The sequence below is a fragment of the Dendropsophus ebraccatus genome, chromosome 7 (genome assembly GCF_027789765.1).
Source record: "Dendropsophus ebraccatus isolate aDenEbr1 chromosome 7, aDenEbr1.pat, whole genome shotgun sequence".
NCBI lineage: Eukaryota > Metazoa > Chordata > Amphibia > Anura > Hylidae > Dendropsophus > Dendropsophus ebraccatus.
Window position 1 is genome coordinate 25,716,890 of NC_091460.1, and position 15,969 is coordinate 25,732,858.

General features: G+C 46.9%; 1 protein-coding gene across 1 annotated transcript in view; it reads right to left on the reverse strand.

Moving 5' to 3' along the window:
• LOC138796689 (5-hydroxytryptamine receptor 7) overlaps window positions 1–14,544 on the reverse strand; it is a 46,566-nt gene extending 32,022 nt beyond the window's left edge. The window contains exons 1-2 of the mRNA XM_069976322.1: window positions 14,284–14,544; window positions 13,259–13,815 (exon numbers count right to left, since the gene is read on the reverse strand). Coding sequence (XP_069832423.1) covers window positions 13,259–13,767 — 509 coding nt within the window. The 5' untranslated portion in view covers window positions 13,768–13,815; window positions 14,284–14,544. The remainder of the gene's footprint in view (window positions 1–13,258; window positions 13,816–14,283) is intronic.
• Between the last annotated feature and the right edge of the window lie 1,425 nt (window positions 14,545–15,969).

Sequence of the window (15,969 nt, forward strand, 5' to 3'; positions counted from 1 at the left end):
CCTCAGCGTCTCCTGTGCAGTAGGGACATATCAGTAGGTTAGAATTCTCTTTAAAGCTGCCTGTGGGAGTTTCATGTGACCAGAATCTTTACTTCCTTGACATGTGACCACTGAGTGTGGCAAATACACAACAGTTGTAAAGCAATACTCTAGAGAGAAAAAAAAAGATTTGTAACATAAATGTATGATTTTAATTTTTTTTATCATTTTACAGTGGCAGGATTAAGGGGCGACGCAGGCCTCTCTGCTGCCCCCAATGTTGGTGTTAGGAACTACAGGCCTGTCCAAGCCCTGGTCTCCACTCTCCTGCTGCTATTGAGCCCCCCACCATGTAGTATATATTCATTTTACAATATACAGTATGTAAGGGAAGGCTGTCTGTCAGTAACGCTGTGTGCAGAGCAGTGATTCCTAATAAGATAGTAGGAATTTATAGTACACAGGGTGGGAGACTCTATATCAATAGCACTGGGTGTGTAAGAGGGAGCCAGAACCAGGGCTTGGACAGTCCTGCAGTTCCAGACACCTACACCGGTGGCAGCAGAGAGGCCTGTGTCACCCTTGTCAAAAAGAAATCCGAAGTAACATAAACCTGAAAAGACCTGTATACTCCTGGTGTCATTTCCAGGTACTCATTTCCCCGGGATATCATGCTGCTTGTATCGCCAAATGGGCATGCTGAGACTTGTAGTTGCACAGAGAATTCTTACACTTGTGTTAAATAGTTATAATATAACAACTGTAAAATCTATATTTTCCTTGCGTCTTCCTTGTAGTATTCCTGTGCCGCTCTGCCAAGGTGCGTCTAGGAGGTACACAGCCCCCGCAGATGGCTTCCGCTCTAATCTTAATTGATCTTTCCGTGTCGGCCTAATCTCTAATTTAGGAATGTACCCAGGCTTTATTATCGGAGTCTTTACTATTCATTGGATTATTCTATTAGAGCTGATTCACAGGGATGGGATAGTTCTGGCTGAGGATAACTAGTGCAGTACCACTTATCACCAGGAGGGGGCGGTATCCTCAGCCTATAAAATGCATTCACCCCCTTACTCGGGTTTTATTGTGTAGTAAAAGCAAGAAAAACACTAAAAGACTAAATAATTGTATGCATAACCATTGATCCCCCATTACTATGATATATCGCAGTTGTCACCTGAACAGCTTTCACTACTTGTGGTTTCTGCTATTGTTTTACTTTAAAGCATAAAATTAGTAAATGCATCAGCACTAGCGCCCCCTAGAAGACAAATAATGAGTCACTGGTCTTCTGAAGGTGTTTGCTTCTCTGCAGTATTAATCTCCATGGTCATAGGGCACATGATGGGTCATGCCATACAAAGTCATTGCCATGTGTAACCATGCACCCCTGGCTAAACAAAAGCACCCCTTAAACCAGTGATGTACCTCCACTGGAGGCTGACCATGGGGCAGTTATGGGAGCCCTGGACCTGGACCAGGCTTATAAATTGCCACCAGCAGCACCCCTTTTAGCTATATGTGAGTCTTAAGGGTGCACATCCAGTCGAAACTATGACAAACCTGAGAGACATTGGCTCTTTGTCACCTGTACTGTTAGGCCTGTGGTCTCTTACAGGTCAGGAGGGCAGAGGACTTCACTGACACAGACAGCAGTGGTGAGAACAGGGAGAAGGTGAGTTTCTGGGGGGGGTTTTGTTGTTGTTGCAAAGTATACATGTTTGGGGCACAGATGGGGCACTATACATGTTTGGGGCACAGATGGGGCACTATACATGTTTGGGGCATAGATGGGGCATTATACATGTGTGGGGTGCAGATGGGGCATTATACATGTGTGGGGTACAGATGGGGCATTATACATGTGTGGGGTACAGATGGGACATTATACATGTGTGGGGTACAGATGGGGCATTATACATGTGTGGGGTGCAGATGGGGCATTATACATGTGTGGGGTACAGATGGGGCATTATACATGTATAGGGGTACAGATGGGACATTATACATGTATAGGGGTACAGATGGGGCATTATACATGTGTGGGGCACGGATGGGGCATTATACATGTGTGGGGGAAAGATGGGGCATTATACATGTGTGGGGTACAGATGGGGCATTATACATATATAGGGGTACAGATGGGACATTATACATGTGTGGGGCACAGATGGGGCATTATACATGTGTGGGGTACAGATGGGGCATTATACATGTGTGGGGTACAGATGGGGCATTATACATGTGTGGGGGAAAGATGGGGCATTATACATGTGTGGGGCACAGATGGGGCATTATACATGTGTGGGGCACAGATGGGGCATTATACATGTGTGGGGTGCAGATGGGGCATTATACATGTATAGGGGTACAGATGGGACATTATACATGTGTGGGGCACGGATGGGGCATTATACATGTGTGGGGTGCAGATGGGACATTATACATGTATAGGGGTACAGATGGGGCATTATACATGTGTGGGGCACGGATGGGGCATTATACATGTGTGGGGGAAAGATGGGGCATTATACATGTGTGGGGCACAGATGGGGCATTATACATGTGTGGGGCACAGATGGGGCATTATACATGTGTGGGGTACAGATGGGGCATTATACATGTATAGGGGTACAGATGGGACATTATACATGTGTGGGGCACAGATGGGGCATTATACATGTGTGGGGTACAGATGGGGCATTATACATGTGTGGGGGAAAGATGGGGCATTATACATGTGTGGGGCACAGATGGGGCATTATACATGTGTGGGGCACAGATGGGGCATTATACATGTGTGGGGTACAGATGGGACATTATACATGTGTGGGGTACAGATGGGGCATTATACATGTGTGGGGTACAGATGGGACATTATACATGTGTGGGGTACAGATGGGGCATTATACATGTGTGGGGTACAGATGGGGCATTATACATGTGTGGGGCACGGATGGGGCATTATACATGTGTGGGGGGGCACAGATGGGACATTATACATGTGTGGGGGAAAGATGGGGCATTATACATGTGTGGGGTTCAGATGGGACATTATACATGTGGGGCACAGATGGGGCATTATACATGTATAGGGGTACAGATGGGGCATTATACATGTGTGGGGTACAGATGGGACATTATACATGTGTGGGGGGGGCACAGATGGGACATTATACATGTATAGGGGTACAGATGGGGCATTATACATGTGTGGGGCACGGATGGGACATTATACATGTATAGGGGTACAGATGGGACATTATACATGTATAGGGGTACAGATGGGGCATTATACATGTGTGGGGTACAGATGGGACATTATACATGTGTGGGGTACAGATGGGGCATTATACATGTGTGGGGTACAGATGGGGCATTATACATGTGTGGGGCACGGATGGGGCATTATACATGTGTGGGGGGGCACAGATGGGACATTATACATGTGTGGGGGAAAGATGGGGCATTATACATGTGTGGGGGGGCACAGATGGGACATTATACATGTGTGGGGGGGCACAGATGGGACATTATACATGTATAGGGGTACAGATGGGGCATTATACATGTGTGGGGTACAGATGGGGCATTATACATGTGTGGGGGGGGCACAGATGGGACATTATACATGTGTGGGGCACAGATGGGGCATTATACATGTGTGGGGCACAGATGGGGCATTATACATGTGTGGGGGGGCACAGATGGGACATTATACATGTGTGGGGCACAGATGGGGCATTATACATGTGTGGGGCACAGATGGGACATTATGCATGTGTGGGGCACAGATGGGGCATTATACATGTGTGGGGGGGCACAGATGGGGCATTATACATGTGTGGGGCACAGATGGGGCATTATACATGTGTGGGGGGGCACAGATGGGACATTATACATGTATAGGGGTACAGATGGGGCATTATACATGTATAGGGGTACAGATGGGGCATTATACATGTGTGGGGCACAGATGGGGCATTATACATGTGTGGGGTACAGATGGGGCATTATACATGTATAGGGGTACAGATGGGACATTATACATGTGTGGGGCACAGATGGGGCATTATACATGTGTGGGGCACAGATGGGGCATTATACATGTGTGGGGTGCAGATGGGGCATTATACATGTGTGGGGGGGCACAGATGGGACACTATACATGTGTGGGGCACAGATGGGGCATTATACATGTGTGGGGCACAGATGGGACATTATACATGTGTGGGGTGCAGATGGGGCATTATACATGTGTGGGGGGGCACAGATGGGGCATTATACATGTGTGGGGCACAGATGGGGCATTATACATGTGTGGGGTACAGATGGGGCACTATACATGTGTGGGGTACAGATGGGGCATTATACATGTGTGGGGCACAGATGGGACATTATACATGTGTGGGGCACAGATGGGGCATTATACATGTGTGGGGCACAGATGGGGCATTATACATGTGTGGGGTGCAGATGGGGCATTATACATGTGTGGGGGGGCACAGATGGGACACTATACATGTGTGGGGCACAGATGGGGCATTATACATGTGTGGGGCACAGATGGGACATTATACATGTGTGGGGCACAGATGGGACATTATACATGTGTGGGGCACAGATGGGACACTATACATGTGTGGGGCACAGATGGGGCATTATACATGTGTGGGGCACAGATGGGACATTATACATGTGTGGGGCACAGATGGGACATTATACATGTGTGGGGCACAGATGGGGCATTATACATGTGTGGGGTACAGATGGGACATTATACATGTGTGGGGCACAGATGGGGCATTATACATGTGTGGGGCACAGATGGGGCATTATACATGTGTGGGGCACAGATGGGGCATTATACATGTGTGGGGCACAGATGGGGCATTATACATGTGTGGGGGTACAGATGGGGCATTATACATGTGTGGGGCACAGATGGGGCATTATACATGTGTGGGGTACAGATGGGGCACTATACATGTGTGGGGTACAGATGGGGCACTATACATGTGTGGGGCACAGATGGGGCATTATACATGTGTGGGGTACAGATGGGGCACTATACATGTGTGGGGTACAGATGGGGCACTATACATGTGTGGGGGTACAGATGGGGCATTATACATGTGTGGGGCACAGATGGGGCATTATACATGTGTGGGGTACAGATGGGGCACTATACATGTGTGGGGTACAGATGGGGCACTATACATGTGTGGGGGGGCACAGATGGGGCATTATACATGTGTGGGGGGGGCACAGATGGGGCATTATACATGTGTGGGGCACTATGATAGACACATGGGGGCACAGAACACACTTTGTAACCTCTTGCCATTCTAGCCCACAGATGAATATCCTGAATCCCAGATCCCGATGTATGAAATTGTTGAGGTCAAAGCAAAAACCCAAACTCTTAGTATTCCATTGTGGTAAAGACATCGTATCAGCGCAGTGATTGCTGCAGATGGGGAGGAGAGAGCCAAGAACTAAACAAAGATGACATCATCGTCTCTGGGTTCTTCTCAGTATATAAATAACTCCATCCACCATGCATATTATATAATAAAATCTAACAATATAATATACAGCACGGGGGGGGGGGGGGGGGGGGGGGGGAGGTTACTGCAACTGGCAAGAAATGTGGTTTAGGGGGCTAAAGGCGTAACATACAGTAGATGTAAACAGGAGTCACCTTGTACAGTTTGTTCCATTTTGAAAGCAGCTTTGGATGTGATTGGAGTATAGAGTATGACATATGGGGGAGATTTATCAAACTGGTGTAAAATAGAACTGGCCCAGTTGCCCCTAGCAACCAATCAGATTCCACTTTTCATTCCTCACAGATTCTTTGAAAAGTGAAAGGTGGAATCTGATTGGTTGCTAGGGGCAACTAGGACACATAGGGAGGCCTGACACATGCTCTTCCTGTTCTTCTCTAACACAAGCTCCTCCCCTCTCTAGAAGGTTCTCTAACTACAGAGTGCAGGCCTGTAGGTGCATTTATTAAACCTTTGCTGATAGTCAAACCAAGAGCAAACACAGTTACAGAATAAAAACAGTCTAAAATAGCGTAAAAGGGCAAGACATAAAAAGCAAGGCACCCAACCACCAGGCCAGCAGGGTTCCTAGTGGGACACTGCACCCATACACTTTAGATGGTTAACTGATCCATCCAAGTGTAAGATATGGGGTCACCTTTAAATGGGTATTTTGGTGGTTTAGGGTAGTACAAGGGTTAACAGCATTATATGGGGTTGTGAGAGCCATATGAATATACATAGGTCTATGGCTTTATAAAGATTAAAGCTTAGTTTTTCTGATACACAGCTCCAAATCCTCTACTCTCCTTCATACAACCATAGGCATACAGGATAAAAGTTACTCAATAATGGTTGTATACAATTATGTGTATGGAGCTCCCCCTAGAGGCGGCTACAAGTAGAGAAGATTGTGTGGCTTTACTCTGTGTGAGTGTGGCCCATTCTCCTTGGTGGGCCCCACAGACCCTCACAGGACGACTCTCGCAGTCAGTGTCTGCAGTGGATGATGAGCACTGGATGGCGGGTGGCAGCTCTGGGTTGTAAGGTAGCGCCCAGTCACTCGGCCACAATCCCCGCGTCTCCACATGAGCAGACACTGTGTAATAGAGGTTTTCTGGCATGTTCTCAGCGGCATTAGCGCTCAGCCTGCGGCTTTCCTCTTAATCTCCTTCATCTCCTACAACGTAACACAAGGAGGGAGAAAAGCCTCTTATAGTTGTGTGATTTGTGCGCCGCTCTCCATTCACTTGTAACATCATTAATGGGAGGCTGCAGCCGGCCCCATAATTCTCAGGATTAGAGGAACTCTACAACCCGGCCGTATCAGAGGAAACAGCTTGTCCCCCCCGTCATGGACAAGGAGACTGCCGGCTGTCTCATGCTGTCTGCTCTGTCACTATGTGTCTCTCTCTGTCCCTGTACTTCTCTCTCTCTCTGACTTTACTTCTGTCTCTTCCTTCGCTCCTGTCTCTGGGTTTCCTACTGTCTCAGTCTGTATCTGTCTATCTTGCACTGACTCTGCGCCTCTTCCTATCTATTCCTTTCTCCTGCTCCTCTGAGCATCTCTTCCTCTCTTTCCCTCTCTCTATCTGTCAACATTGTTTTATCTTCCTCTCACTCTTTGCCATATCTCTCTCTCTCTCTCTGTCTCTCTCCCTCTCACTCACTCTCTCATGATCCTGTCTCTTTCTACATCTCAGATCTCTGTCCATCTCTTTCTCTCTATGACTCCTGAGAGTCATATGAGGCCTTTGCTCTTTCTTCTTCTCCATCTTCCCCTGTCGCTGTCCCTTTTATTTTCCCTGTGTCTCCCTCTTTATCTCCCCCTGTACCTGTCTCTTTCCCTATTTCTTCACCTCTCATGTATCCTTCTTTTCCCTCTCTTTTCTTTTCTCTCTTCTAGACCTCTCTCCTCCTATGTTGTCACCTCTATCCTCCTGTCTCTGGTCACCTCTCTCTCCTCCTGTCTCTGGTCACCTCTCTCCTCCTGTCTCTGGTCACCTCTCTCCTCCTGTCTCTGGTCACCTCTCTCCTCCTGTCTCTGGTCACCTCTCTCCTCCTGTCTCTGGTCACCTCTCTCTCCTCCTGTCTCTGGTCACCTCTCTCCTCCTGTCTTGTCACCTCTCTCCTCCTGTCTCTGGTCACCTCTCTCCTCCTGTCTCTGGTCACCTCTCTCCTCCTGTCTCTGGTCACCTCTCTTCTCCTGTCTCTGGTCACCTCTCTTCTCCTGTCTCTGGTCACCTCTCTTCTCCTGTCTTGTCACCTCTCTCCTCCTGTCTCTGGTCACCTCTCTCCTCCTGTCTCTGGTCACCTCTCTTCTCCTGTCTCTGGTCACCTCTCTTCTCCTGTCTTGTCACCTCTCTCCTCCTGTCTCTGGTCACCTCTCTCCTCCTGTCTCTGGTCACCTCTCTCCTCCTGTCTCTGGTCACCTCTCTTCTCCTGTCTCTGGTCACCTCTCTTCTCCTGTCTCTGGTCACCTCTCTTCTCCTGTCTCTGGTCACCTCTCTCTCCTCCTGTCTCTGGTCACCTCTCTCCTCCTGTCTCTGGTCACCTCTCTCCTCCTGTCTCTGGTCACCTCTCTCCTCCTGTCTCTGGTCACCTCTCTCCTCCTGTCTCTGGTCACCTCTCTCTCCTCCTGTCTCTGGTCACCTCTCTCCTCCTGTCTCTGGTCACCTCTCTCCTCCTGTCTCTGGTCACCTCTCTCCTCCTGTCTCTGGTCACCTCTCTTCTCCTGTCTCTGGTCACCTCTCTTCTCCTGTCTCTGGTCACCTCTCTTCTCCTGTCTCTGGTCACCTCTCTCCTCCTGTCTCTGGTCACCTCTCTCCTCCTGTCTCTGGTCACCTCTCTCTCCTCCTGTCTCTGGTCACCTCTCTCCTCCTGTCTCTGGTCACCTCTCTCCTGTCTCTGTTCACTTCTCCCCTTCTGTCTCTGTTTACTTCTCTCCTCCTGTCTCTGGTCACCTCTTTCCTTCTGTCTCTGTAAACCTCTCTCCTTCTGTCTCTGTTCACCTCTCTCCTCTGTACGCCTTCTATCCTTCACTATCTGTACATCATTCTGTTTCTTGCCTCTTTTCTTCTCTCTGAGCACCTCTCCCACTTCTGCTCTCTCTCTCTCTCTCTCTCTCTCTCTCTCTCTTCTATATGCCTCCATTTCTATATTTTCTTATTTTACACCCCCTGTCCCTTACATGTCATTTTCACTTTTCAGACTTTTAACATTGTGTGTTTCAACACAGTCATACACAGACACAACATACACATGTGCATACAACATACACATATTCATACACAACATACACACATTCATATACAATATACACACATTCATATACAATATACACATATCCATATACAACATACACACATTCATATACAATATACACATATTCATATACAACATACACACATTCATATACAATATACACATATCCATATACAACATGCACACATTCATATACAATATACACATATCCATATACAACATACACACATTCATATACAATATACACATATCCATATACAACATGCACACATTCATATACAATATACACATATCCATATACAACATACACACATTCATATACAATATACACATATTCATATACAACATACACATATTCATACACAACTTACACTTATTTATATGCAGGCATGCCCCTTCATACACAAAAGCATACAATACACAGCATATGTACATACAGATATAAACACTTATTTGTATTCAACCACACACAGACTAACACACATACATAAATACACAAATAAGTATGACATACCTAGAATCTCCCATGCACACTCACACACATTCATACAAAGACATACATAGCTTCATACATATACACAAATACTAACACTCATATACTGTACATACACACACACACTGACACTCATATACCTACACACACAAATACTAACAGTCATATACATACACACACACACAACTACTAACACTCATACACACACACACACACAAATACTAACAGTCATATACATACATATACACACACATACACACACAAATACTAACACTCATATACATAAATACATACATACATACCCACACACACATATACAGGGCTTCAGGCGCCCCCTGGATTGTGTATATTTCTATTCTATTATCTTGCTGCCTTGGTGTAGGTGTATCCCTCTCATTGCTCTTGTGGTTGTTCTATACCATACACAGCGCTGACATCTCTCTCCATGATTCTCTCTGTCAGGTACATGTACACAGATCACACAGCACTGCTCCACCACCACACCAGCATCCGCACATCACTGCACCCTAATAACATACAGTCACTTAGTCACATGTCACTGTCTCTTATATCCGCTCCCCCGCACACACATCCATTCTCTCTATCACAGTCACTCTTCTATCTCTAGTACAGTACATGCCAGCACTTTGTGATCAGTGGGTGGTCTCCCACCTGTGACACCCCCACTGGCCTCCCGCCTGTATAAAGCACTGCATTGCGGCCCCATTCATCTCTATAGAACAGTGCTGTAATACCACAAGCAGAAAGTGGCTGGGGCCCACCATTTTATGGACTGGTGGGTGTCCCTGCGGTCAGATCCTAGTGATAGGCGGAATACCCCTTTAACACCTTATATTGGTAATATTCAGTACACAGGATATGTATTAAAAACAATGAACCTGCTTGCTGACGGTTTCCTGATTTTTAACAGGGGTCATCAGAACAGCAGCTGCAGGGGATCAGGGCAGGTGAGTATGATTTGTTTATTTATTTATTTATTTGATAGACTATACCTTTAAATTGTGCAACAATACTGTTTATTGACAGGTCAGGAGTTAGTGTCTTCCCAGTGTAAAATGGCTGATAACAGAGGACAATAGCTGAACGTTGATTACAGCAGGGTGGACGGTCACAGGTGTCACAGCTTTCCTGACCGATTATGGGACCTTCCATGATCAGGGATAAGGTTTCACAATACAACTAGAAGCCTTCCCTGTATATATCCTGATATACACACATCATAATACAGGACATTATGTAACCAGCACAGGGATCAGTGTAATGGGACAGTGATGGCAAGGATGGTGGACACCGGAGCAGCGATGATTATATCATCTATCGGCTGCTGGAGTCCAGTGCATGAATGAATGACATATATATATATATATATATATATATATATATATATATACATACATACAACTGTGTGATGATATAAGAATAAGCAGAATAAGGTAAATGTTATAGTAACACTACAGACACTACAGAGGCAAAGGTGTCCTACTATATTCCCTCTGCACAATCTCTGTATACCTCTGTACACTCTCCTCACCCTGACACCTCTGCACAATCTCTGTATACTTTCCTCACCCTGACACCTCTGCACAATCTCTGTATACCCCTGTACACTTTCCTCACCCTGACACCTCTGCACAATCTCTGTATACCTCTGTATACTCTCCTCACCCTGACACCTCTGCACAATCTCTGTATACCTCTGTATACTCTCCTCACCCTGACACCTCTGCACAATCTCTGTATACCCCTGTACACTCTCCTCACCCTGACACCTCTGCACAATCTCTGTATACCTCTGTATACTCTCCTTACCCTGACACCTCTGCACAATCTCTGTATACCTCTGTATACTCTCCTTACCCTGACACCTCTGCACAATCTCTGTATACTCTCCTCACCCTGACACCTCTGCACAATCTCTGTATACCTCTGTATACTCTCCTTACCCTGACACCTCTGCACAATCTCTGTATACTTTCCTCACCCTGACACCTCCTCACCCTGACACCTCTGCACAATCTCTGTATACTCTCCTCACCCTGACACCTCTGCACAATCTCTGTATACCTCTGTATACTCTCCTCACCCTGACACCTCTGCACAATCTCTGTATACCCCTATATACTCTCCTCACCCTGACACCTCTGCACAATCTCTGTAACCTCTGTATACTCTCCTCACCCTGACACCTCTGCACAATCTCTGTATACTTTCCTCACCCTGACACCTCTGCACAATCTCTGTATACCTCTGTACACTCTCCTCACCCTGACACCTCTGCACAATCTCTGTATACCTCTGTATACTCTCCTTACCCTGACACCTCTGCACAATCTCTGTATACCTCTGTATACTCTCCTTACCCTGACACCTCTGCACAATCTCTGTATACTTTCCTCACCCTGACACCTCCTCACCCTGACACCTCTGCACAATCTCTGTATACTCTCCTCACCCTGACACCTCTGCACAATCTCTTTATACCTCTGTATACTCTCCTCACCCTGACACCTCTGCACAATCTCTGTATACCCCTATATACTCTCCTCACCCTGACACCTCTGCACAATCTCTGTATACCTCTGTATACTCTCCTTACCCTGACACCTCTGCACAATCTCTGTATACCTCTGTACACTCTCCTCACCCTGACACCTCTGCACAATCTCTGTATACTTTCCTCACCCTGACACCTCTGCACAATCTCTGTATACCTCTGTATACTCTCCTCACCCTGACACCTCTGCAATCTCTGTATACCTCTGTACACTCTCCTCACCCTGACACCTCTGCACAACCTCTGTATACTCTCCTCACCCTGACACCTCTGCACAATCTCTGTATACCTCTGTATACTCTCCTCACCCTGACACCTCTGCACAATCTCTGTATACTCTCCTCACCCTGACACCTCTGCACAATCTCTGTATACCCCTGTACACTCTCCTCACCCTGACACCTCTGCACAATCTCTGTATACCTCTGTATACTCTCCTCACCCTGACACCTCTGCACAATCTCTGTATACCTCTGTATACTCTCCTCACCCTGACACCTCTGCACAATCTCTGTATACCTCTGTATACTCTCCTCACCCTGACACCTCTGCACAATCTCTGTATACCTCTGTATACTCTCCTCACCCTGACACCTCTGCACAATCTCTGTATACTTCTGTATACTCTCCTCACCCTGACACCTCTGCAATCTCTGTATACTCTCCTCACCCTGACACCTCTGCACAATCTCTGTATACTCTCCTCACCCTGACACCTCTGCACCATCTCTGTATACCTCTGTATACTCTCCTCACCCTGACACCTCTGCAATCTCTGTATACCTCTGTATACTCTCCTCACCCTGACACCTCTGCACAATCTCTGTATACCTCTGTATACTCTCCTCACCCTGACACCTCTGCACAATCTCTGTATACCTCTGTATACTCTCCTCACCCTGACACCTCTGCACAATCTCTGTATACCTCTGTATACTCTCCTCACCCTGACACCTCTGCACAATCTCTGTATACCTCTGTATACTCTCCTCACCCTGACACCTCTGCACAATCTCTGTATACTTCTGTATACTCTCCTCACCCTGACACCTCTGCAATCTCTGTATACTCTCCTCACCCTGACACCTCTGCACAATCTCTGTATACTCTCCTCACCCTGACACCTCTGCACCATCTCTGTATACCTCTGTATACTCTCCTCACCCTGACACCTCTGCAATCTCTGTATACCTCTGTATACTCTCCTCACCCTGACACCTCTGCACAATCTCTGTATACCTCTGTATACTCTCCTCACCCTGACACCTCTGCAATCTCTGTATACTCTCCTCACCCTGACACCTCTCTCTCAGGCTCGTCCTGCCCACCACACACCATCCCCACCATAAGTGGCCACCAGTCCCCCACCCCTGACCCCCAGGACCCGGCACCTCTTACCTGTCCACACTGATGACACACAGAGTCATGATGGACGCCGTGCAGCACATCACATCCATGGCTATGAACACGTTGCAGAACACTTTCCCAAAGAGCCATTTTCCACCAACCAAGTCAGTGATGATGACAAAAGGCATGACAGCGATGGCCACCGAGAGGTCAGCGGCCGCCAGGGACACCACCAGGTAGTTAGATGGCTGCCTGAGCTTCTTGACTATACACACAGAGATGATGACCAGGCTATTGCCAGCGATGGTGAAGAGGGTGATGATGGATAGGACGACCCCGATGACTATCTTCTCAATGTCCCCATACAGCAGGATCTCCTCTCCACAGTCGGTCACGTTGTTGGTGTGGTTGACAGTGGCCAAGTCTTGTTCAGTAGTAAGTAAAGGTCTGTCAGTCATGAATGCAGGTGGGAGAAGGTTCAGCGGGGGACAGGGTGGCTGGGTGCTGTACGCGGAGGGATGGACGGCTGTCACAGGACTCGACTGGACCTGTATCAGCATCCCCCCTTCCCGATCTCCTCAAAGTAGCCGAGATTGTGGAGTCGTCTCCTGGAGAAGACAAGACGTATAGGAGCCATTACATTATAGTCATCATTAATGCAACATATATTTCCCCTATAGAAAGCCCTGGGAGAGACCTTCCTTCCTATCCCGGGAAATTATTTCCACTCCAAGTGACTCTTTCAGACTTCCGACCATTTGTTCAGGCTCCTTTGTCAACTCTCATTACCTCGAGAGTCTCCGAATACCTCCGACGTCCAGGTGGATGCATCCCTCAGCCTCAGCCGGCTATCCTATCACCGTCCTAACCCTATATACAATTATACAAAGTGCAGATGGAGCAGAGCCGACTTTGTACGATTCCAGCTACGTAATAGTTAAAGGAGATATTTGCAGGTCCCGGCAGAGAGGGGACATACAGGTCTGGTAATAGATGAAGCGTATAGGTTATATAAGGGGGCGGTCATGCAGGATTAATAGGCAGATAACCCACATTCTGCGCAGGCTATACGTTACCTTCTCCGGCGGACGCTTGGTATAGGGTGCACTTTAAGACTCCTTCAGTCACAGTCATCTTCTTCAGTTCTTCAGGAATAAATCCAGTGTCTGGTGAGTGTGAGCCGGTGTCAGGTCTCAGGCACAGTGGTGCGTCCTCCGCTCTGCAGGATCATTGTGTGCACTCACTTCCCTCAGAGTCATCCTCCACGACTGCTCTGCTGCCTCCTTCTTCCCCCAGTGCTAGGAGTGGAGGTATCAGCCTCCTGGAAGCAGCCAGCCCTGCCTTAAGCCGTCTCCCCCGCCACTCAGGACTTGTCACAGTTGGGAGTCTGGTGATCTGAAAAGTGCAGCTCAATCTGGAGCAGGAGTCAGTTCTTTGCTGTGATGACGTCACGAGCTCCCGGCCATGAGCATTGGCAGCGGATTATAGGAGTCATCCCCTGTGATGATGCAGAGGGAGATCCGCAGAAGCTGTCCATAGCAGAGAGCAATATGTGCCCCCCGACACTGTATAGGGAACATCACAGGCTCCGCAGTGGTCGGGATCAGAGATAACATAAAGCCTGGCCATAAAAAAAAGCTAACACTGCACCTAGCTGGTTAGCACGGGTTGTTCGCAAGTTCTTTCAAATCAACTGGTGCCAGAAAGTGCCAGAGATTTGTAATCTACTACTATATAAAAAAAAAAAGGCTTCCAGTACTTATCAGCTGCTGTATGTCCTGCAAGAAGTGGCGTATTCTCTCCAGTCTGATACAGTGCTCTCTGCTGCCACCTCTGTCCATGTCAGGAACTGTCCAGATCAGTAGCAAATCCCAATAGAAAACCTCTCCAGCTCTGGACAGTTCCTGACATGGACAGAGGTGGCAGCAGATAGCACTGTGTCAGACTGGAGAGAATACACCACTTTCTGCAGGACATACAGCAGCTGAAGTACTGGAATTTTTTTTTTAATAGTAGTAAATTACAATTCTTTGGCACCATTTGATTTGAAAGAAATGTTTGTTTGTTTTTTTTATTGTCAAACTACCCCCATTAACACTGCAGCAACACGACTGCCTGAGACATAACAAAGCATTGTAGAGTGTTATAGTTACGTTAATGGAATTATCCAGGATTATGTAAAAATGTTAAATATAATAAAAAGATATACCGTATATAATGTAAATCAATAATGAGAAATTCTTTCAAAATGAGAAAATGGAGCAACAACTCTTTACCAAACACCCTAATGAAACTACAACTGTTATTTGAAGTAACTTTAGTAGGAAGTGAGCTGCAATACCGCACACAACCTGAAGAGAAGAGTGGCGCTATTTCTGAAAAAAAATCAGCTATTTCTTTTTTAGTTTGTTTGTTTTCTAATCGTAGATAACCCTTTTATGTTGGCTATACACATTATATTCAGCACATCTGTACGTTTTGGGTGCATTGGGGTCCCCCTCTGTCCTCTGATGACAGGTATCAGGGGAGAGAATAGTCAGCCATGTTGGATTTTACATTGCCCAATCCTTTTACCTCATAGACCTGGCAGCAGCTTCCTTAGTTCTCTGTAGTCAGACTATATGCATGCTCAGCAGACCTGAGAGTGCGCGTATATGGCGGCCAATAGAAATAGCTATTAGATGAATGACAATGTATTAAGATGTTTAACCCTTTGAGGACCAAGCCCAAAATGACCCAGTGGACTGCGCAAGTTTTCATTT